Here is a 21,842-nt window from a genome sequence, read left to right as displayed (position 1 = left end):
ATCGAAATTGTGTGCCCTTCACCTTTTTGGGGTGATTTTGGATGTTACTCATGGCTTTATTGATTGGTTTTCTCCCTTCTGTTGCCTCTTTGTCAGTTGATTTGGTTTGTAGTTTGCGTTATATACTGGACTCCTGACTATGTATTGGCATATAATAATGCCTCTCTTAGATAATTGGTTATCATTGTACCACCCCTGTATTGTGTTTGATGATCAGCCCCTTGGCAACAAACCTTTGCATGTAACTATATACTTAGCATTAGCATATTATTATTGTTTGGGTGTACCCCTATTGCGCTTTTGTGGCTCGGTGTTGTGCGCTTCTATTGCCCTGCACACTGATCCCCTTTGAGACTCTTATATTGATGTGATACGGGATTCACATTCGCCTGCAGCGTCTTTTCAGCTGGGTGCTTACTCTTGTGAACTTGGGTCTATCAGAGCCTCTCCACACATGGCAGTGCCTCCTTGTCTGATTCCCAAGCGGTAGTATGGGCAGTCCCATACATGTGATTGGTTGATTTGGTGCTTAGAGATGTGCCCCTCATCCTGAACGATTCTAGTTTGGACGACGTATCTGTCTAAACAGGCTGCACAAGAGCGAAGTGACGTCATTCACTTGGGCAAATGATAAATCGCCTTGTCTAACAGTGTTCTTCTACAGATGTGGGCATTCCCAGGCCGTCATTCGTGGGAACGCCACTTGTAATCACTTTGCATACTGCTACCCCATAACGTTCGGCATGTCGGTGTATACCGCCCAGTACAAATTGTATTATTAGCGCTAATACTCAATATAAGAAAACCTAGTGTGCTGACGGAGGGCAGAGGGACTCTCCTGATTTCATTTGGGTGTATGGGGTCCTGTGTTTACATACAACATACATACATACACGTGTTCACACAGAGCAACGTGAGGACAGTCTAAGATTTAATTTTTTTCTTTCTTTCTGTTTGTGTTCTGCAATATAATTAAATATTTTTGTGTTTCTTTAACAGGAATGATTGAAAGGAGAACAAGGTAAGGCAATTATGTGCTTATAGTCATTCTTTTGCGCACAATTGTTGGACATGTTCCAAATAATTGTTTCAGATGCGATATCTATTTCTCCCTTTTCAATATTTGCTATGCCCATTTTTTGCCTTCAAAACCCCATCAGTTCCTCTCGGTATACTCCTCAGCAAGGAGGTTGTTCCAGACAGCTTGGAGGACTATTAATCCTGATCGGAACACCAGCTGCATTTGCTAAAATGCAGCTTCACGTTTGCAACAACCTCAACCATGCTTCACTGCTGCCTGCAGACACTCATTATTGCACCGCTCTCAACCATGCTTCACTGCTGCCTGCAGACACTCATTGTACCGCTCTCCCCCATGCTTCACTGCTGCCTGCAGACACTCATTATTTACCGCTCTCCCCCATGCTCCACTGCTGCCTGCAGACACTCATTATTGTACCGCTCTCCCCCATGCTCCACTGCTGCCTGCAGACACTCATTATTGTACCGCTCTCCACCATGCTTCGCTGCTGCCTGCAGACACTCATTATTGTACCGCTCTCCACCATGCTTCGCTGCTGCCTGCAGACACTCATAGTATGTTAGACTGAATGAAGACAATGTAAATCTAGTTGTCTGTTTCTACCCCCCCCCCCCTCTAAAAAGATGTCTTGTTCCCTCTTAAACTCCTCTACTGATTTTGTTATCGCCACGTGCTCAGGCAGAGAGTACCACAGTCTCACTGCTCTTACAGTAAAGAACCCCCTTCTGTGTTGGTGATGAAACCTGCTTTCTTCTAGACATAGCGGATGCCCTCTTGTTACCGTCGCAGTCCTGGGTATAAACAGATCCTGGGAGAGATCCTTGTATTGTCGTTTTGTCGCCCCTTAACCGTCTTTTTTTTCCAGGGTAAATAATCCCAATTTGGATAGCCTCTCTGGGTATTCCAGTCCCGTCATTCCATGTATTAGTTTAGTTGCCCTTCTTTGAACCCCCTCAAGCACTGCAGCATCTTTCCTGAGCACCGGTGTCCAGAACTGTGCGCAGTATTCCATGTGAGGCCTGACAGGTGCCTTATATAGTGGGAGGATAATGTTCTCGTACCCCGCCTCTATACCTCTTTTAATGCACCCCAAGACTTTATTTACCTTTGCAGCAGCTGACTGGCATTGGTTACTCCAGTTTAGTCTACAATCCACTAGTACCCCCAGGTCTTTTTCCACATCACTTTTCCCTAGCAGTATATAGTGTATATCGGTGACATCCGTTTCTGCTGCCCATGTGCATAACCTTACATTTATCACCATTGAACTTCATTTGCCATTTTTCTGCCCAAGCCCCCAGCTTATCTCGGTCCGTTTGTAGCCGCACATTGTCCTCCGTTGCATTGATTATAATTTTGTGTCATCTGTAAATATTGATATTTTACTGTTCAGTCCCTCTATCAGGTCGTTGATAAATATATTGAACAGAATGGGGCCGAATACTGAACCCTGTGGCCCCCCGCTAGCAACGGTGGCCCAATCAGAGTATGAGCCATTTATTGCCACCCTCTGCTTTCTATCTCTGAGCCTGTTCTTTGCCCAGATACACATGTTTTCACCCAATCTGAGCTGCCTCATTTTGTATATCGGCCTATTATGTGGCACAGTGTCAAATGCTGTAGAAAAACCCAGATATACGAGATCAATAGACGCTCCTAGGTCCAGCCTAGAGCTTACTTCATCATAGAAGCTGATCAGATTGGTCTGATATGATCGACCCCTCATGAACCAATGCTGATGAGCAGTTATACCATTGTTTTCCTTGAGCTATTCTAGGATGGCGTCTCTCAGAAACCTCTTGAATATTTTTCCAATTATTGAAGTGAGACTTACCGGCCTGTAGTTACCAGGCTCTCTTTTAGACACTAACAGTGCACCAATCTAGTGGTACAATCGGGTCTCAATGGTGTCCCTAAATATAAGAAATCGCGGTCTATCTATCACATTACTTAGTTCCCCTAGAACCCTTGGGTGCATTTCATCTGGGCCCGGTGATTTACCGTTTTTTTTTTTGTTTGTTTTTTTAAATCCTCTTAAACCGACTCTGCACGTCCTCCTGTGTAGGCATGCAATATTTAATGGGGGGTTCGTTTTATTCCCCTGCATCTCATGTGACATTTCTTTTTCATTCGTCTATACACTTGAGAAAGAGCTATTTAATAGTCCCGCCCCCCCCCCGCCCCATCATTGTCTACGGCTTCTCTTACATTATTAGTTAAAGGGCCAGTGCTCTCAGTGCAAATCCTTTTACCGTTTATATAACTGAAGAATAGTTTAGGGTTATTTTTGCTCTCTTTGGCAATCACTCTCTCTGCCTCCTTCTTGGCAATTTTGATCTTTCCTTTACATAATTACTTTTTTTCCCCCTGTATGGTTTTAGTGCTTCTTCGCTGCCTTCTTGTTTTAGTAATTTAAATGCCTTTTTCTTTCGTTTATTGCCCCCCTTACAGTCTTGTCGAGCCACATTGGTTTCCTCCTACTTGTAGTTCTTTTATTTTTAAAGGGTATGCACTGCTCACATGAGGTGATTAGGATGCCTGTAAACTTCTCCCATTTGTTGCCTGTACTAGTCTTTTTGAGGATGTTGTCCCAATTAATGTTCCCAATAGTAGTTCTGAGCTGATCAAATTTTGCTTTCCTAAAGTTGAGTATTTTTGTCCCTGATGAGGTTTCTTATTGAATGACAGCTGGAAATTAATTATATTGTGGTCACTATTTCCCAAGTGTCCCTTAACCTGTACCCCCTTTATTTGGACCGGTTTGTTAGTTAATAGGAAGTCCAGAGTGGTCCTTCCTCTAGTCGGCTCCCACACAAGTTGGGAAAGGTAGTTGTCTTTTAACCCTTTGCAATCCACTGTCTGACCTCTGAAGACATTAAGATTTAAGGCTGTACAGCTCCGATGTTGGAAGACGTCCGTCGGGGTTCTCTTACTGTATATTGCCAGCCTCTCTGCTGTCGGAGCCTATCCAACGTGTCACCTCATGCAGTACTGGCTTTAGCCAGCAGATAGCGCTGTTGTATAACAGCAGAAAAAGAGTAAGTCCCCTAGGAAAACCAGGATACAAATTGGATTGGAAAGGGTTAATTGTTCTCAAGAACTTATCACCCTTGTAAGATTTGCAGGTTTTGTCTTTCCATAATATATCTAGATAATTATAGTCCCCCATTAATGATTACTTAATTGCGGTTTGAGGCCACTTTTTTTTTGTCTTCATAATAAGTTTTCAGTTTCTTCTGTTCCTTTTGGTGGCCTATAGAAAACCCCTATCAGTATTTTTTATTTTTTTTCTCCCTGTATTTCTACGCACAGAGATTCCACGTGTTCATCTCCCACACCTATATCTTCCCATAGCCTCGGCATTAAAGGGGTTGTCCCTCGAAAGCAAGTGGGGTTATACACTTCTGTATGGCCATATTAATGCACTTTGTAATATACATCGTGCATGAAATATTGGCCATACAGAAGTTATACACTTACCCCCTCCGGTGCTGGCGTCCCCGTCCCCATGGCGCCGACAAAAGCCGCCTTCTGCCCGGATTAGACGCGCTTGCGCTGAAGGGGCCACTCCGGCGTGCTCGCGCCGCACAGGTCTTCTGCGCATGCGCGTCTAATCCAGGGAGAAGAAGGCTTCGGTCTGAGCCATGGAGACGGGGACGCCAACACCGGAGGGGGTAAGTGTATAACTTCTGTATGGCCAATATTTAATGCACGATGTATATTACAAAGTGCATTAATATGGCCATACAGAAGTGTATAACCCCACTTGCTTTCGCGGGACAACCCCTTTAAGTATGATTTAACGTACAGACATACCCCTCCCCCATTCTGGTTTCCACGGTCTCTTCTGAAGAGATTGTAACCTTGTAAGTTCACCACCCAATCGCACTTATCAAGCCATGTTTCAGTTATTCCCACTATATCGTAATTTACTTCAGACATTTTCGCTTTGAGCTCACTCACTTTACTGATCAGACTTCTTGCATTCGTTGCCACACAATCTATACGGTGGTGGTGGTTCTTTTATTTTCATTATTTTACCTCCTGGTCCTATTAGCTGTTCTGTCAGTTCTAACTGTACTAACTCCACTCCCTGCGAGACCCCCCACTGCCATTACATGGTCCAAGGTCGCGGGCTACATTGTCTTCCTCTCTGTTACTCGTTTGCCCTCCCCAATCCCTAGTTTAAACACTCCTCCAGCCTTCTAGCCATCTTCTCCCCAGCACAGCTGTCCCTCCCCATTAAGATGCAGCTCATCCCTATGGTAGAGCCTGTAACCGACAGCAAGGTCAGCCCATTACTCATTATTGTTCCGCTCTCTACTATACTTCACAAAGTGATGATGATTATCACCAGTTTGATATAATTGGTTAATCATACACCAGACTACAATCATACAAAATTCCTGACTCTGTGCGAATGTACCGAGAAGAACTGATGCTGTTGTGAAGGTGACGGGCGTCACGCCAAATAATGATGGGATTCCCATTTCTTTTCTTTTTTTTTCATTCACTTTGTATTTTAATTGACAAAAATAAACTAACACAACTATTTCTGAAAGCGTTCTCACTTTTGCAGCACTTTTTCTACACCTGCCTAAAACTTTTGCACCGTACTGCATATGTAGGCAACGTTTATGACCCATATCTGGAAGTGCCAGTAAATGCCCAGACATTATCAACGCGTGGCCTGTTCTGTATGAGCTATGTTTATTAAAGCTTCAGATGTTTTCATTGTGTGTAATCTGTTAAAAAGTACCTGCCCAGCTTCCTGACATGTCGGTTTTAGTAACTACTTGTATTCTCTTTACTGCTCAAGCATCTTTTCTTAAGGGCTTATTCACACGTCTGTATATTGGCCGGGTTTTCACGCCTGGCCGATATATGGTGTCCCTTTCTGCAGGGGGAGGAGATGGGCCGGGCCGAGAACAGTGCACTGAACACCCGCCCCCTCTCCGCCCCTCACCACTGTTTGCAATGAGAGGGGCGGAACGGAGATATGTTCCGCACCCTCCCATTGCATATAGTGGCGAGGGGCCAAAGCTCAGTGCACTGCTCCCGGCCCATCTCCTCCCCCTGCCGAAAGGGACACCATATATCAGCCAGGCGTGAAAACCCGGCCAATATACGGACGTGTGAATAAGCCCTAAAACTAAGTGAAATTTCTAGGAGGAGTAATGTGAATAGCACAACTAGAGATGAGCGAGCGTACTCGCTAAGGTATACTACTCGAGTGAGTAGTGCCTTATGCGAGTACCTGCCCGCTCGTCTCTAAAGATTCGGCTGCCGGCGGGGGAGAGCTATGAGTTGCGGGAGTGAGCCAGGGGGAGAGTGAAAGAGAGATCTTCCTCCCCACTCTCCCCTGCCGCTCCCCGCCCTCCGCCAGCACCCGAATCTTTAGAGACAATCGGGCAGGTACTGGCATAAGGCACTACTCGCTCGAGTAGTTTGCCCTAGCGAGTACGCTCGCTCATCTCTAATGACAACCCATCACTATATAAGCCTGAAGAAGGACTCCGTCTGAAACCCTGCTGGATGTGATGAGACCTAGATGTTAGGAAGTATTCACCCAATGCTTGCATCAGGTCTGCAGTGTGGTTCCTTGTCCTCTGGCAGTGAGAACTGGAGCGGCAGTAGTACACCGCAGTAACCAGAGCTGCGGGATCATAGATTGCTACAGCCATTCCATAGGGTTCCATCTTTTTTCAGTAGGAATAACAGTAATGGCACATTGTAGAGTCTTGAAGAAAAGTATCTAGTATGGATATTTAATGGGTCCTTATTTACTAAAACGGACAGATCAGAAAAGCTGCAGGTCCTCTTTGATGCAACTTCCACTTCAGCTTTACTAATTGCAGTGTATTGTTTTCCTCTATTTGCAGATGGGAAGAGAGGACTGTAAGTAACATGTTTATTTTATATATGCGTCAAACTTGCACCGTCATTAATAGCCTTCTGCCGCTGGGAGCCAGAAAGCTAGAGGAGTCCTAAGACTACTTCTCAGATGGGAATCTTTATGAGCTTACATGGGGATTTATCAAAGGAAAACTGGTGTACGAAGCTCACAATTTATGGCTCCAGACCAACGTGTGTAGCCAAAAAAAACATTTAATCTCGCTGGGTAAAGAGGTGTGGCTTGTTAGGAGGGGCGTGGCTGCCCATTTGTGGCGTTGCGTCTTCTGCATCAGTGGGGTTTAAGATTTCTGTATTACATGCATAAAAGTTACAAGCGTAATACGGAGCGCAAATATGTCCATGGGAATGAGGCCTTAGGCACACTTTCAGCCATTATTGTAGTTGTTATACAATGTACATATATACGTTGTTTACTTATGTATGTTTGCACAGGATCCAACAAGAATGAAGAAGGCTCTCAACTATCTGGTAAGGGTCACTCACTGCTATGTTTGATTACCGATTCGCGCTGACCTTATCCTAGTAGAGACACAGCCTCTCTTGCACTTTTCGTTTGGGTTGATACTGTATGTGATTTTTTTTTTTCTTCTGTAGATGGCAAGCATAAGGCCTGCTGTCCACGGGCGATATTTCATTGCATTATCCGCAGGGATAATCTGCACACGGGTAGCGCAATGAACACTTTCCATAGAATAACTATGGAAAGCGCAGCCCGATGTACACGAGCAGAAAATCGCGCCGATTTTCCGCTCGTGTATAAAAATCGCGGCATGCTGTAATTTTCTACGCTGAACCTGTCATGATAGGTTTATCGCAGAAAATCGCGGTGATGGTGTTCTCCCGCAGCAGAAATCCGGGGTGGTATATCACAATGCCCGTGGACAGCCGGCCCAATACTAGAAAAGGAAACGTGTTTATAGAATATTAAGACTGGTACATAGAAGCATTTACTACATTGGAGATGTCACCAAATAAACAATATTTATAAAGAAATGGCACAAAAACCTTTGTAATAGCTAGTGGCAGCCTCTGTAAATGATGCCTTGACCTGACACCTATTGTGGAATAGGAATATGCTTAGTATGACCTTTGTTGTCCATAGCAACTAAACGCTGCGCAGCTTTCATTTCACCTCAGCAGTACAAGAAATGAAAGCTGCGCTGTAATTGGTTGCTACGGGCCACAAAGGTTTTCTTTTAGACACCTTTCATAAGTGTGTGGTGTCGGGCTACTTTTTCCGTGGTCCACCCTGTAGATGCGATGGCGACGGCGACATAGCATGTAGTTATGTAATGCATCCACATGAGGGCAGAGCTGTTATAACAAACTGCACCACATCAGGCTAAGAGAGGTTTCAGATTTGCGTTGGTGGGTCCACCTTCTGGTCTGTTCAGGAAGCAGGAAAGGCGAATCCCCACGGCCGAACTGTTCTGTCTCTGGATGGGACCGAACAGCAGTGAACAGACCGCATTGACTACAATGGGGTCCGCCCAGCTTGATGGCATTTGCATGGAAGAAAAAGCACATGCAGCGCTCACTCTTACGGGTATTTTCAGCCACTTCTGCAACAGAACCTCCAGACGGAGCTTCCAACGCAGATGTTAGATTGTCCTAAGATGTATAGATATTAGATACTGAAAATGAGGTCAGTGGCAATAGTTGTTCTGCTCCCATCTCCCAACAGTATGCACCTGCACTAGTGGCCAAAATTGTGGAAACGTTTTGGAAAAGTGCATTTTTGATGGTTCGTAACTAGAGATGAGCGAGCGTACTCGGATAAGCACTACTCGCTCGAGTAATTGGCTTTATCCGAGTATCGCTGTGTTCGGGGCTAAAGATTTGGGTGCCGTCACGGAGCGGGGAGCTGCAGGGGAGAGCGGGGAGGAACGGAGGGGAGATCTTTCTCTCCCTCTCTCCCGCCCGCTCTCCCCTGCTCCCCGCTGCGACTCACCTGTCAGCCGCAGCGGCACCCGAATCTTCAGACCCGAGCACAGCGATACTCGGATAAAGCAAATTACTCGAGCGAGTACCGCTTATCCGAGTACGCTCGCTCATCTCTATTCGTAACACCAGTTTTTTATAATACCATAAAATTATTTGACATTGGAAAGATAATTATAATTTAAGGCTGCCTATCCACGGGCAATGATCCGCCGGCAATCATGCTGTGTGAAGCTCTCCATAGCGTTGCTATGGAAAGCGCAGCGCCGGCGTCCACGAGCGGAGAACATAGCAATTCTCAGCTCGCGGGATCTAAGTCACAGCGTGCCGTGATTCTCCGTTGTGAGCCTATCAGTTAGTCTCACCACTGAGACCTGTCAGCGCTCCACCCTCGTCCCCCGCGGAGGAATAACCCTAGCTATATTCCGCTTCGGCCGTGGACAGGAGGCCTAACCCTTTCCAATTCAATTTCCCCTCCACCCTCCTGAACATTTCCCATCTCTTACTTAGTTTGAGTGGGAAAGTTCATTGTGGAACCCTTGGAATTGCTCAACAGAAACGCTTAATACCGACCAATCATGATGATCTTATTAGCAATTGTTTGAAAATTAAACGTGAGTTATGAGTGTTTCTACATGGGGAACATGTAATATACATAATGATGACTTTATTCACAATACATAGGCATACTATAACTGCATGCAATGTGAACATTGACGCCGGAGACTGTTCTGCATAGGTATATTACACTGTGCAGGACAGCGCTCCACCATCGCAGCGCTGTCCTGATTAGTGTAATGTACATGTGTCATAGACCTCTCAACATCAGAGCTATGCAGGGAAATCTCAAGGTCTGACACTGGATTGGAAAGAGTTAATAGGCACCATAGCTTTTTGATGGGGTTATGGTCGGGGCCATTTCCAGGCCATTCTAGTAGTGTAATAGGATTATCCTGAATCCACTTTTTGCAAACGGCTTCAGCGTGATAGGGAGCTGAATATTTCATGTTCTGTATTTTTGGCCTTTCCAGTCCCACACCTGCTGCCGAACATCCCCAGATCATAATACTGACTGGGTGGAAGATTATCAGGGGCCACAATTCCTCCAGAATAGGTGGCTTCTGACCTCACCGCTGACTATTCTTCTGTCCTGGTGACATGGGATTTGGCCCCCTGCAATCTTTTCAGCTATGGAGCGAGTTCTTGCAGTCCGTGCTGAGCAGTCCTTGCACTCGGCTTCACGCCATATTGAGAACGTTCACATTCTAGAACTTCAGATGAGTTTCTTCTGTTTCTTAGACACAATCTTTTAACCCTTCTATCGCCACCTGCTGCTGTGCGCCTCTTCCTGCCCTTACTGCTGCCCTTACAAGCGCAATACACAAAGGGGAAACAAAGTAACCAAACTGATAACAATTACCCATTGCAGTCACAGAGGCTCTCCACATGGGCAGTCCCCGGCCCAGTATTTATGAACGCCTGCCCTCAGCAATACTGAAGAAGAAGCCTTGCGTTGCTTTGAAACGTGTTTTTTAAGTTGGTTTTACCAAATAAAAACTGAGAACTTTTAATGACCACCAACCTGTATATGTGCATGTCTATTAAAGGGTTGGTCCTTATTCCCAGCCTATTGGTCTATACCAGATGTTCCACTGTTTGATCTAATACGTGACCTTGGGGTTTGAATGCTACTCTGACCTCATTGGCTCCCTGCCAAAACACCATAACACCTGATTGGCTCTAAACAGTGATGCTCATCGGTTGTGTTCCAGTCGAGGAAAGGCGGTTCATATCAGCCTCAGGCTGTCGCTCACTCTTTTCCTGCTCATTTTGCTATAGCTTCCAATAGAATTCAGATAATGGAACTAAATGCATTGCATTACATTCTACACTAAGTTATCTTTCCAGTGATATATAATTACATGGTGGTATTGTGAGATAATCAGGGGTTATGAGCTATCAAACATGCACTACTTTCAAAAGGTTTCCACAATTTTGGCTACTAGTGTACAGCAGCCCCTCCAAGCAGGTTACTTAGCCGCTGTTTATTGGAGCTGCTCTGTGACGCACAGGGGGTGGGCAAACATTATGGAAACTCCTACAAAATGCATGGGATTTTAATTATTAGCACTGAGCTGCCCTTTTGACCCCTCCTTGGCTGAGAGCTTTCCCACCAAATTTGTGTTTACTTCACCTCTTGCCCTGCTCTGGGTGGTTTTGGTAGTCGGCTGGTAACCGCAGCTGAGTGGCTCAAACCCCTGACCAATTGAACCTTTTGCTCTGGCAGATGTTCACTTCTACCCGGCAGCTTCTGTATCATGTTACCTCCACTTAAATTACATGGGATTATAAATCCTATTCCGAGAAGACCTGTAGAGACAGATTACAAGGCATGCATTTCGTACGATGTTTCCATATATTTGTCCTCCCCCTGTACATACAGTGATATATTTCTTTGCTATAATGTCTAACCAGCTTTTTTTGATCTACGGTAAAGGGAATGTTTGAGATTGAGAGTGAAATTGAAGCAACGACTGTAACAAGACTCTGTGAGAAGCTGACGGCTAATCTGAGGGTTTACAGTAACTACCCGAGGCAGGATGCAGTAAGTCTTGTTAAGCTTCTTTTCCCAGACGAAGCTCACTTTAATGGCTCACTAACCAAGTATGGATGTATCGCTTCTTATTCAGGCCGCTGCCCGAAAGTGTGTGCGCGCGTGCGTGTGCGTGCGTGCGTGCGTGTGTGTGTGCGTGCGTGTGCGTGTGTACACACATATGTACAGTTGCAATCCAAATTATTTAGCCCTATTTGCAGATTAGGTTAAAGTTACAAACTTCAAGAACAGTTTACATAGTCCCACACAACGGATATAACAAGAGGGTTCTCCAAATCCAATGCAGAATGACTGCTGCAGTCCTAGAATTATTCAACCTCTTTATGACAAGTCTCTTCAGTACTTACTAGAGAAGGGGTCCCCAACTCCTGTCCTCAGGGACCACCAACAGGTCATGTTTTCAGGATATCCTATGGTAGGAACACCTGTGGCAATGTCTGAGGCATCGGCAATAGTGACATCACCAATAATGACATCACCTGTGCGATACTGAGGAAATCCTGAAAACATGACCTGTTGGCGGTCCCTGAGGACTGGAGTTGGGGAACACTGATCTAGAGAACCGTTTGCTGTTATAATCTGAAGCATATCCAGTCAGCAGCTTCTGAGGAATCTTGTCCCGTTCCTCATGGGCAGAGCGCCCCTCCCCCACCCCAGTTCACTCGTATTCTTGCGTTTGTGTACTGCAACTGCCTTCTCCAAATCCGATTTTCTATGGGGCCACTGAAGAATCTTCTAGAATTTCTTCAAAGGTCGTACCTCGGTGGACTTGTTTGGGAATATTGTCCTAAGATATTGGAAAAAAGAAACCAATCGGACTTCAACTGTCCCTTTAAAAACTGCACGTAGGGTACGTCCACAAGTGGCAAAAATGCTGCCGATGAAAGATTGTCTGCAGCAGAAAATTCTGTAGCATTTTTTTGCAAAAGAAATGGTGTCAAAATGATGAAATTTCTATTGCGCAAATTCTGCTGCATCTCTGCCCGGTGTGAACATCCCCCAGGGCTAAAGCCACACGTATCCTAAATTAGGCTGAGAAAACCCTTCACAAATTCGCTGCGGGACTTGTGCCTCAATCAATGCCCAACCCTGTTTTAGTGTGTAGTTTTTGTCGCAGATTTTGCCTTATGCAGCCGGGGTGAAATGTTGGAGCAGAAATCTGCAGAATAAAATTGACATACAGCGGATTTAAAATCTGCATTGCGTGGAGTTCAGCAGCTGTGAATGAGGTTTGTTACAATGTTAACAGTAGCTAATTAGCTACTATAGAGCTATGCAGGCAGAGCGGGACACCACCGCTATCGCTTGGCAAACAATACAGCTGTTCTGCATAAGCAAACAGCTGCATTGTTCTCTGCGCTTACAGCTCGCGTCCCGCTGTGAAGTACCAGCTGGACACGAGCTAATAGAATCTTAGCAGCGCTGCGGACTGTGATAAGAGCCTGCACCGCTGATGAGTTCATCGCTCAATTCAAGAAAACTAGAATTGAGCGAGGAACGAACCGTGCACGAAAACTGTATGACATCCGTGCATTTAGACGCAATGGTTATCGGTGAAAAGATGGCTTTGAGCGATAATTGTTGTCTAAATGAGCCTTTAGGGCTCATTTACATGGTTGTATGCAGCGTCTGTCTCTGAAATACGAAGTGTTTTCATGGACCAAAATGGTGCATATTCACTGCGTATTTATGTGATTTCATAGACTTTAATAGGCTCTTCCAGTCCGTAATACTGAAATGTCAAAATAAGGTACGCTGCGTTTTGCGCTTTTTGTTTTTGTTTTTTTTTTTGGTGGTGGTGGTGGGGGGGGGGTTACACACTCTTAACAACACCTGTCTGACTACCCCAATGCAAATCAATGGGGTTTCAGCTCTCCATATTGGCATAAAACGGAGCGCAAATACATCTGTTTGAATGAGGCCTAAAGGGTATTTTCACATGACCCACATAGACATTGGAAAAGTCAGGTGTGTATTTGCATTGACGGAGCCTTGGATTTCCAGCTTGCACTGTGGGGCATCCACACGTGACCATCCGTGCAGCTACCGTCGTGAATTGCATGCGGTTCCCACTTCAATAGGTAACAGGTCACTTATTTGAACTACAGAATGGCACAAATTTCCAATGAAAATATAATGGGATATGGCAGAACTTGCTGATTTCGAGGCGAAATCCGCAGGGAAAAAAATACACACGTGGTCTAGTTTCACCTGGTATTCAAAATTCTGACAGCGCCCACAACTACACGTTGGCGTTTTCTCAGCCTGGTTAACGCGTTGAGTGTGAGTTTATAGTCCGATTCTGAGCTTCAGCCATATTGAATGTGGCAAAGCTGTGTTAGTTGAACTTGTTAACACTGGAAGTTATGGGCTGTAAGACCCCTTCTCCGAGGCACTTAACATATAACTTTACTGCAGACTTCTAATATTATATGCTTTGAGCTTACAGATGTATAAGCCTGGTTATTATATGATGTGTTGCTGATTGCTGTGTCTTTGATAAGCTTTTCCCAGCTAGAGTTGTCAGAGCGCAGGATGTGGTGAAGTCGCTGCTCCAAAATGCTGTAAAACAGCGCACATGTGTGCAGAATCCAATGCAGAAGAAAGAAAAACCCCAAGCACCCCCAAAATTCAACAAAAGACCACCACGTAGGTTTTGATTTTCAGTTCCATTATATATTTGTGTTCTGGCCGTTTGGGATGGCATGACTGAAGGCTGTAGGTAGAGGGTAACTTTCAGATCGGTGGGGGTCTAAACGCTAGAGCCCCTACTGATCCCTAGAAAGAGGAACTGACTTGCGAAGTGAGTGCACTGGTCGTCGCTCAAGCAGATCCCGACTCCATTCATTTCATTGGAACCGTTGGAGATGGTAGGGTTAAAGCGCTCAGTTACCTCTAGAATTCCCACTGAGATGGGAAGCCACCACTGCCTTCACTTCAGGACATGTGGCGGTCCCAGCAGTGAGACCACCACTCATCTGAAAGTTACATCCCATCCTGTAGATGAGGAATAACTTCAATCGTAGCATAACCTCTTTCATTTATATCTGATGACCATTCTTTTTGTGTTTACAGCTCATCCAGAAAATGCCAGTTTGAGACACAAGGCCGGCATGCAGAGAGGGCATCCTGGGGCAAATTCTAAGAACATCAACGCAAGAGAAAATATGCCAACGAAACCCCCGTATAAGCAGGCACAGAAATATCCATCTGGTCCTTTAAAGAAAAGACAAGAAAAAACAGAACCTTCAATGCCCCAAAGGAAAGAAACCCCCCAGAAGGCTGAGAAGCCTGACCAATCCTTCCTAAAAAACATAAGCCAAGAAGATACTCAGTTTTTTAAGAAATTAATGGCGTTGCTTGATGTTCTTCCACGAAGTGTCTCACCGCCTGAAACTACAGAAGACAGTTCCAACCTGCTGATGTTAAAGTCCTTGTTGGCGAAGGAAAAGAACGCAGAACATGAACAAGCAAACAGTAAGATGATGATGCAGATCGCCTCCATAATGCAGGATACGCTCAGTGCGCAGAACGCGTCTCTGAACCAACAACTGATGTTAATGACCTCTCAGAATAGCACCGCTATGGTCATGCAGACCGCCTCCACAGGGGGTTTTGTTCCAGGAATTCACGGTTTGGGAACTGTGCAGGCAAATGTGAATTCATTGATGCCTTTTAACCAGAGCTTTGCGAGTCAAACATATGGACAGATGGAGGTGAATGCATCCGGGCCAACGAATCCGAATGCTTATCAAGGTCCAATGCAAAGCTACTCTGGCCCGCCTCAAAGCTACTCTGGCCCGCCTCAAAGCTACTCTGGCCCGCCGCAAAGCTACTCTGGCCCGCCGCAAAACTGCGACGATTTTGGATATGGAAATTCGATGGTGGGGAATTACGTAGCGCAAGGAAATCCAAACGACACTCAGCATGATGGTATTGATAACTCTCTAACCACCAGACAGAATGAACGAAAACGTATTCCACATACTGATGTGGATTATGAATCTAGTGCGCCAGAGACTAGATATGCTGACCGCTCAGAAGAAGACGCCGCATATACCAGAGTGCGTCTCTCTCCAAGTTCTCGAAGAATTCCGTATGATTCTAATGATGATACAAGAAGAGAAATCCGAACACAAGACCAGAGGCGTCGAGAGCGCTCGCGATCGTACAGCGCTGATGGGTGGGATGAGCAGGAGGAGGATATGCGCTATAGTAAGCGTCCGAGATTGGGCATGGATAACCAATCCCATAGATCAGAAAGTGTTACTGATCAGTTACTTGAGTCTCTTGGTATAAATTCAGCCGACATACCTCCGGAGCTCCTAAGGAGGATTCAAGGAAAGGATTTATTCACCGCATCAGCAATTATTAGTGAATATTCAGAGAGCCGTTTCGGGAAATAAAGTAAGTGTAACAAGTGTCTTCACGTCACACGGACCTTTGTGTTTTTGGCATGTACTTGTTACATGGTTGGCTGCCACACGGCACTAGGATGTGTTTGAAAAGCAAATCTAGCAGCATTACATACAAAATCTCCCTAAGGCTGGGTTCTCACAGGGCGGATTCTCAGCGGAAATCTCGCGGTTTGGCCGCAGCGAAAAACTGCGAGATTTCCGCCGGGAGAACCGCTGCTGCAAAACCCGCAGCGGCTTTGAAGCGGCCCGGCCGCTCGCTCTTTTGCTGTGGGCGGCGCTCCCATAGAAGAGAGCGCGGCCGCAGCAGAAAAAAAAGAATGGACATGCTGCAGTCGGCAAATCCGCGCCGCAGCGGCTTCTGCCACATGGCTGGCTAATCCTGGGATTAGCGTCCGCATGCAGATTTGCCGCGGCGAAATTCCGCACGGAATTTCTGCGGCAAATCCGCCCCGTGTGAACCCAGCCTTGGTGTGCAGTGATAAAATGTGAAATTTTTTTTTAAATGGATGACTAGTAGCGATTCACGTTAGCGTTCACACCGCAACTGGCTTGTATAGTGGTAGGTCTTATGTGTGCCGATTGATATGGCTCTACATAGTATTTCTATGACTGTAATGAATCTGGTACAAATTAGAAGACCCCTCTAGAAATGTTCTGAATAAATTGGTATTACCGTTCCCTGTATCACAGGGAGTGTTCCTGCAGAGTCCGGCACCACTGATTGGGCAATGTCAGACTGTAAGGACACACCCCCAACTGCTGATTCTGGCACCACTGATTGGGCAATGTCAGACTGTAAGGACACACCCCCAACTGCTGATTCTGGCACCACTGATTGGGCAATGTCAGACTGTAAGGATGACGATACCAAAATTATAAAAAATTTTTTTTTAGGTTTTTCTGCTTCTCCATAATAAAAACCCTTCCTTTTCGAAAAAATAAATACTGCATCTTTCCCATTGTTGGAAGTTTGTGTGTGTGGGGGGGGGGGGGGGGGGGGCTTGCTTGTTGTGCGATGAGCTGTAGTTCTTATTCTTTATCATTTTGGGATATATATGGCTTTTTTGATCACTTTTATGGTGTATTTTTTTTGGAGAAAACGAACAAAATAAATCCTAAAAAGTAGGGGCAACATGCGTGTGTTGAGTTTATTGTACCTGTTACAGATATGATGATACCAAATATGTGGGATTTTCAAAATGAAAAAAGAAATCATATATATATAAAAAATATAATTTTTTTTTCTATTTATTTTTTAGGGGCAAGTGTGATTTTCTCAGGTGTTGCAGTGGGAGGTCGGCTTTCTGTAACAGCTGACTCCCACTGCAAGATGGTGCCGGCTCAGCTTCTGACCCCGGGCCATCCACATGATGTAAGTTTACATCCTGGTATGATAAGTACTATGCTGCCAGGACATAAACTTATGTCATATAGCGTTAAGGGGTTAAGAAACTAACTTTACAGGTGACTTCACATGTTTTGACCTCATTTTGAAAGCCTTATGAGATTTCCAATTTTGGATCCAGTAATGTATCGTAAAGGAGAAACAGTCTGTTCAGTGGTGTGTGATGCGGACAGCAGATAAAACTTCATGTAAGTCGGTGTTAGTTGAGCCCGAGTCTCCTATTACTAAATAGGAGATAACTAAATACCCCTTTAAGTGTATAAAATAAAGCATCTCTATTGGAGTAGTGCTTGCTCTAGGGCAGTGGTGGCGAACCTGCGGCACGCGTGCCAAAGGCGGCACGCAGAGCCCTCCCTGCTGCCGCTCACCGCGGCCGTGAATAATGGCCGTGTGCCGCAGCTCACCTGCCGGTATTCACTCAGTGGTGTTGCTAGCAGCACTGATCGCAGACGCACGCTGTGACATAAGTGTGCAACCGGAACCCTCCTCCCCCTCCCCTGACTTCTCTTCCAGAGGGGAGGAGGTGTCCAGCAGTACACACTGATGTCGGTGTGCACCTGAGATTTAGCGCCAGCAGCAGCGCCGAGCAGAGAAGCAGCAGTGCTTTGATGAGGAGTAGGGGTTAATTATGGGTCTCATGGGGCACTATTACTACTGGGGCAGATACAGGGAATGCTATTAGTAATAGTGTTCCCTATATCAGCCCCAGTAGTAATAGCATTACTACTGAGGCCACTGTGTAGGTCACTATTACCACTGGGGCCGCTGTGGGGTGTAGGGGGGGGGTCACTATTACTGCTGGGGCCTCTTTGGGGGGCACTATTGGGGCCGCTCTGGGGGGGTCCCTATTACTACTGGGCTATGTTTACACATGGCAGAAATGCTGTAGAATGTTCTTAGCGGAAATTTTTGTGGCAAAATCCGCAGCATTTCCGCATCCGAAGAGCAGTCAAAATCTGCACGCTGTCTATTTTGAAAAAACCCTTTCTTTTTTATAACCATCGGAGGTAAAAATCATATGTCGTGATAAGCCCCGCCCCCTGACATGTTGGCACTATGCGATATATAAGTGGGTTTTGGGTTGCAGTTTTGGCACTCGGTCTCTAAAAGATTTGCCATCAGTGCTTTAGGGCTTCAGTTTCTGTTTTTCATGTTCAGCTATATAACCCAATTTTCCCAAAATTTGAAATGGCATGTCTAATTGTAAAGGAGCCTCAATAATTCTGCACACTCGGCAGTCTGGAAGAAGCGGCTGATGCTAATGGTTATCAGCTAGCGGCTGTAGTTAAATTCCGAACAAGAAAAGTGGAGGACAGCTTCAACCACTAAAACGAACTTCTTTATTAATAAAACAGAAAATCAGGACAGCGCTCCACTCGATGAACTAAGATAAATATAGAACATGAGATTAATGGGACTTATCCGGTACCCAGCGAAGTTCCCTGAGGGTACACCCCCACTAGTACCCGCAGATCCCGGCAGGCGTATAAAAATTAGAAGATATGCCTTCACAGTCCTTCCCTCTATCCTGAATGGTCAGGAGAGCCGCTTGGTGTTTTGTGTCTTCCAGAGGAAGACCCAATATGTAGGTAAACAAAGAAGAACAGGAGAAAAATCACCTAGCGCTCCCGAGGATAGGCTGCCAAAACTCTTCCATCATGTGTCGTTTTTTCTTTATTGAAATGCAACGTGTTTTGGCTTGTTTACCGCTTGGTGATCAGGTTACAGAGCATGCCTAAAAGACACTGCCATAAAAGTCAGTGAATAATCTCCAGGCTACAATTTTCTATGGCCCATGAGACTGCTCTAAAGTATCTCTTTGAATGAGTAGTCTTAGAGCGGTCTCATGGGCCACAGAAAATTGTAGTCTGGAGAAAAATCGACACATGACGAAAGTTTTGGCAGTCTATCCTCGGGAGCGCTAGGTGAATTTTCTCTTGTTCTTCTTTATTAATAAAAGAGCGATATGCTCACAAACATTTTATACAGGAACGCTGTTGAAAAAGGCCAGGTCTGTTCTGTGTATAACTTGTTCATCACAATATGACTGATGGTGTAGTTGAACTATCAAGTTAATCATGTTTTGTTCTTTCCACAGTATACCAGTTGCCATGGACAGCCATTAGAAAACACAAGCTGATGATCCTTATCGCCATGAAGAGTCCTGTTGGTTGTCCGTCCGACGGGGGGGGGGGATTATTTTTTAAGCAAATAAATTTGCCTAGTTTTATGAGAAAAAACTGTTTAAAGTTGGGATGTTTTCACATGTACATGCGTTTTGAGTTTTCATCAGATGGAAAAAGTCTGAATTTGGTGGACAGTACAATGTTGCGTCTGTCTGCAGGTAGACATGAACAATAAATCTGTAAAGGCAATTGATGTGACGTTTAAGTCTTCAGTAATATCCTATAGTGGTTGGTCGTGTCTAATGTGACATTTTTTTTTCTAGTTTATCACTTTGCCATTCTCTTTCAGCAGTGGCTGTTGACTGTATATATTCATTAAACCCCCCTTGGGTCCCATGTGTACTTGATCTTATTCTTGATTTCATGAAATACATGTTTAAAATAAAAGTTGGAGGGGGGGGGGGGGGGCTTTCAAAATTGTGGTAAATGCTTAGTAATTAACAAATTGCTTTATGAAACTGGGGCGTTTTAGTAAATGCAGCTGATTCTGGATGTAATAAACAATGCAGAGCCAGAAATGTAATAAAAGGCATCACACCTGATGATTTTTATTGTGAGCGAAGCTTTTCTAGTATAGTTGTGGTTCCAACTGCAATGGCCATGTTCATACACACTGCACAGACAGCAGATCGGTAGGGAGCCTGAGTGGTGGACCCCCGCCGATCAAACTACTGTAGCAAATGCCCAGCATATCCCTTTAACTGTCTCTACACTATAGATGTTAAAGGGTGTTATGGTAATAAATCATATTCCAGAAGATTTCACTGATCTGCTCCAGATTGGTTATAATGAGAAGCTTCATGCATGAATATATGTATTTGAACTGACTGATGTTATCCGTCAGCCCCCAATACTCTTCTGATTTATTCAAAGGAAGTACAATACAAATATAATTGACCATAGCCAGCACTGAAATGGCTACCGAAGGCGTGGCCTGACTGGGCGATGGTGACGGGCAGGTCCAGGAATACTGGATACTAAACATGTATAAAGGTATGCAGACAGCTATTGGCCACAATAACAACACGGCCATCTAGGGGCAGGGCAATAGGAAGAAAAAAAAACATCATCCCTGACACGGCCAGGGCGGTGCCCTCAGATGGTGAAGAAGGGCTGGCCTTCCTTTGTCTTTAAACCAAAGCACATGAACGATCGCCATTTTGTAACTGCAGCTATCTTACTTTAACTTCACGTCACTTACTGAAACATTCTTCTCTGCAAACTTGAGCAATCGTTTGAACCAAAATTCCTGCATTATCAGCTAACACACTTCACAAACCTTCTGATCTAAGCAGTCTGCTTTTGCCATCAATCATTGCCTTTGCAACAGATTGCACTCTTTCTTCAGCTGTGAACATCCTATCCTCATCATCTTTTCACTTGAAAGTCAGCGTTACCTATTATTTACGACAAAAAGCAGCCGTCTATGGCTGTTGAAGTACTCTACTTAGCAATCTAATGCCTGAAGCAGTTAAAATTAACCTTGAGACTAAACATTTCCTAGATACGATCACCTTATCTCAAGAAGCCATCAAATATTCGTCAAGATTTGGAACAAAGATAAACACTACTATGGCCGCCTGCAGACGAGCGGGTCGGATCCGGCAGCGAGAAATCTCGCCGCGCGATCCGACCCCAGAGCCTGCAGGGGCAAGCGCGTACTCACCCGCGCCTGGCGGCCCCGGCTCTTTGATGTGCCGGCTGCCGCGCAGCCGGCGCATGCACAGACCGGAGCCGGCGGCCAGGTGAGTGCGTGCCCCGCAGAAAATTAGAACATGCCGCGGTTTGTTTGCCGCGCGAGATTTCGCGCGGCCAAACCGCGGCCGTCTGCATAGGAGTGCGTATTGTAATGCACTCCTATGCAGACTTTCAGCAGCGGAAATCCCGCGGGAAATCCCGCGGCGGGATTTCTGCTCGTCTGCAGGCGGCCTAAAGGTGATGAGACACCTTATGTCATGTCTAAACAACAATTTCACAGCACATAGCAACACAGAACCAGTGAAATCACGAATCAGGGTTATTATATAGACGAGTGACCATGTAACAAAAATGAACCCTTTACACAGAAATTGCTCACCTAAGCCTTGGCAAGCGGAATGACGGACGCACAATGGGGGAGGGAGAACAAAACTCACCCGCCTGCTGCAGTCTGTCCCCATTTTGGACGTCTGTCAAACCGCACACCCATCGGTTGGAGTCGCATTTCAAAAGATCACTCATCAATTTTTCCATATAAGCTTATAATGAGAAGCTTCATGCATGAATATATATATTTTAACTGACGGAGGTTATCGTCAGTCCCCAATCCTCTTCTGATTTA

The 21,842-nt window shown here is 45.3% G+C and overlaps 1 protein-coding gene across 1 annotated transcript in view; it reads left to right on the top strand.

Moving 5' to 3' along the window:
- LOC136579000 (uncharacterized) overlaps positions 1–19,864 on the top strand; it is a 72,679-nt gene extending 52,815 nt beyond the window's left edge. Inside the window, exons 15-21 of the mRNA XM_066579242.1 lie at positions 1,000–1,021; positions 6,925–6,940; positions 7,391–7,426; positions 11,397–11,504; positions 14,018–14,162; positions 14,589–15,920; positions 19,435–19,864. Coding sequence (XP_066435339.1) covers positions 1,000–1,021; positions 6,925–6,940; positions 7,391–7,426; positions 11,397–11,504; positions 14,018–14,162; positions 14,589–15,919 — 1,658 coding nt within the window. The 3' untranslated portion in view covers position 15,920; positions 19,435–19,864. The remainder of the gene's footprint in view (positions 1–999; positions 1,022–6,924; positions 6,941–7,390; positions 7,427–11,396; positions 11,505–14,017; positions 14,163–14,588; positions 15,921–19,434) is intronic.
- Positions 19,865–21,842: the final 1,978 nt, after the last annotated feature.

The sequence above is a fragment of the Eleutherodactylus coqui genome, chromosome 9 (genome assembly GCF_035609145.1).
Source record: "Eleutherodactylus coqui strain aEleCoq1 chromosome 9, aEleCoq1.hap1, whole genome shotgun sequence".
NCBI lineage: Eukaryota > Metazoa > Chordata > Amphibia > Anura > Eleutherodactylidae > Eleutherodactylus > Eleutherodactylus coqui.
The sequence above is the reverse complement of the archived record's forward strand: the minus strand, read 5'-3'. Positions and strand labels throughout refer to the sequence as shown.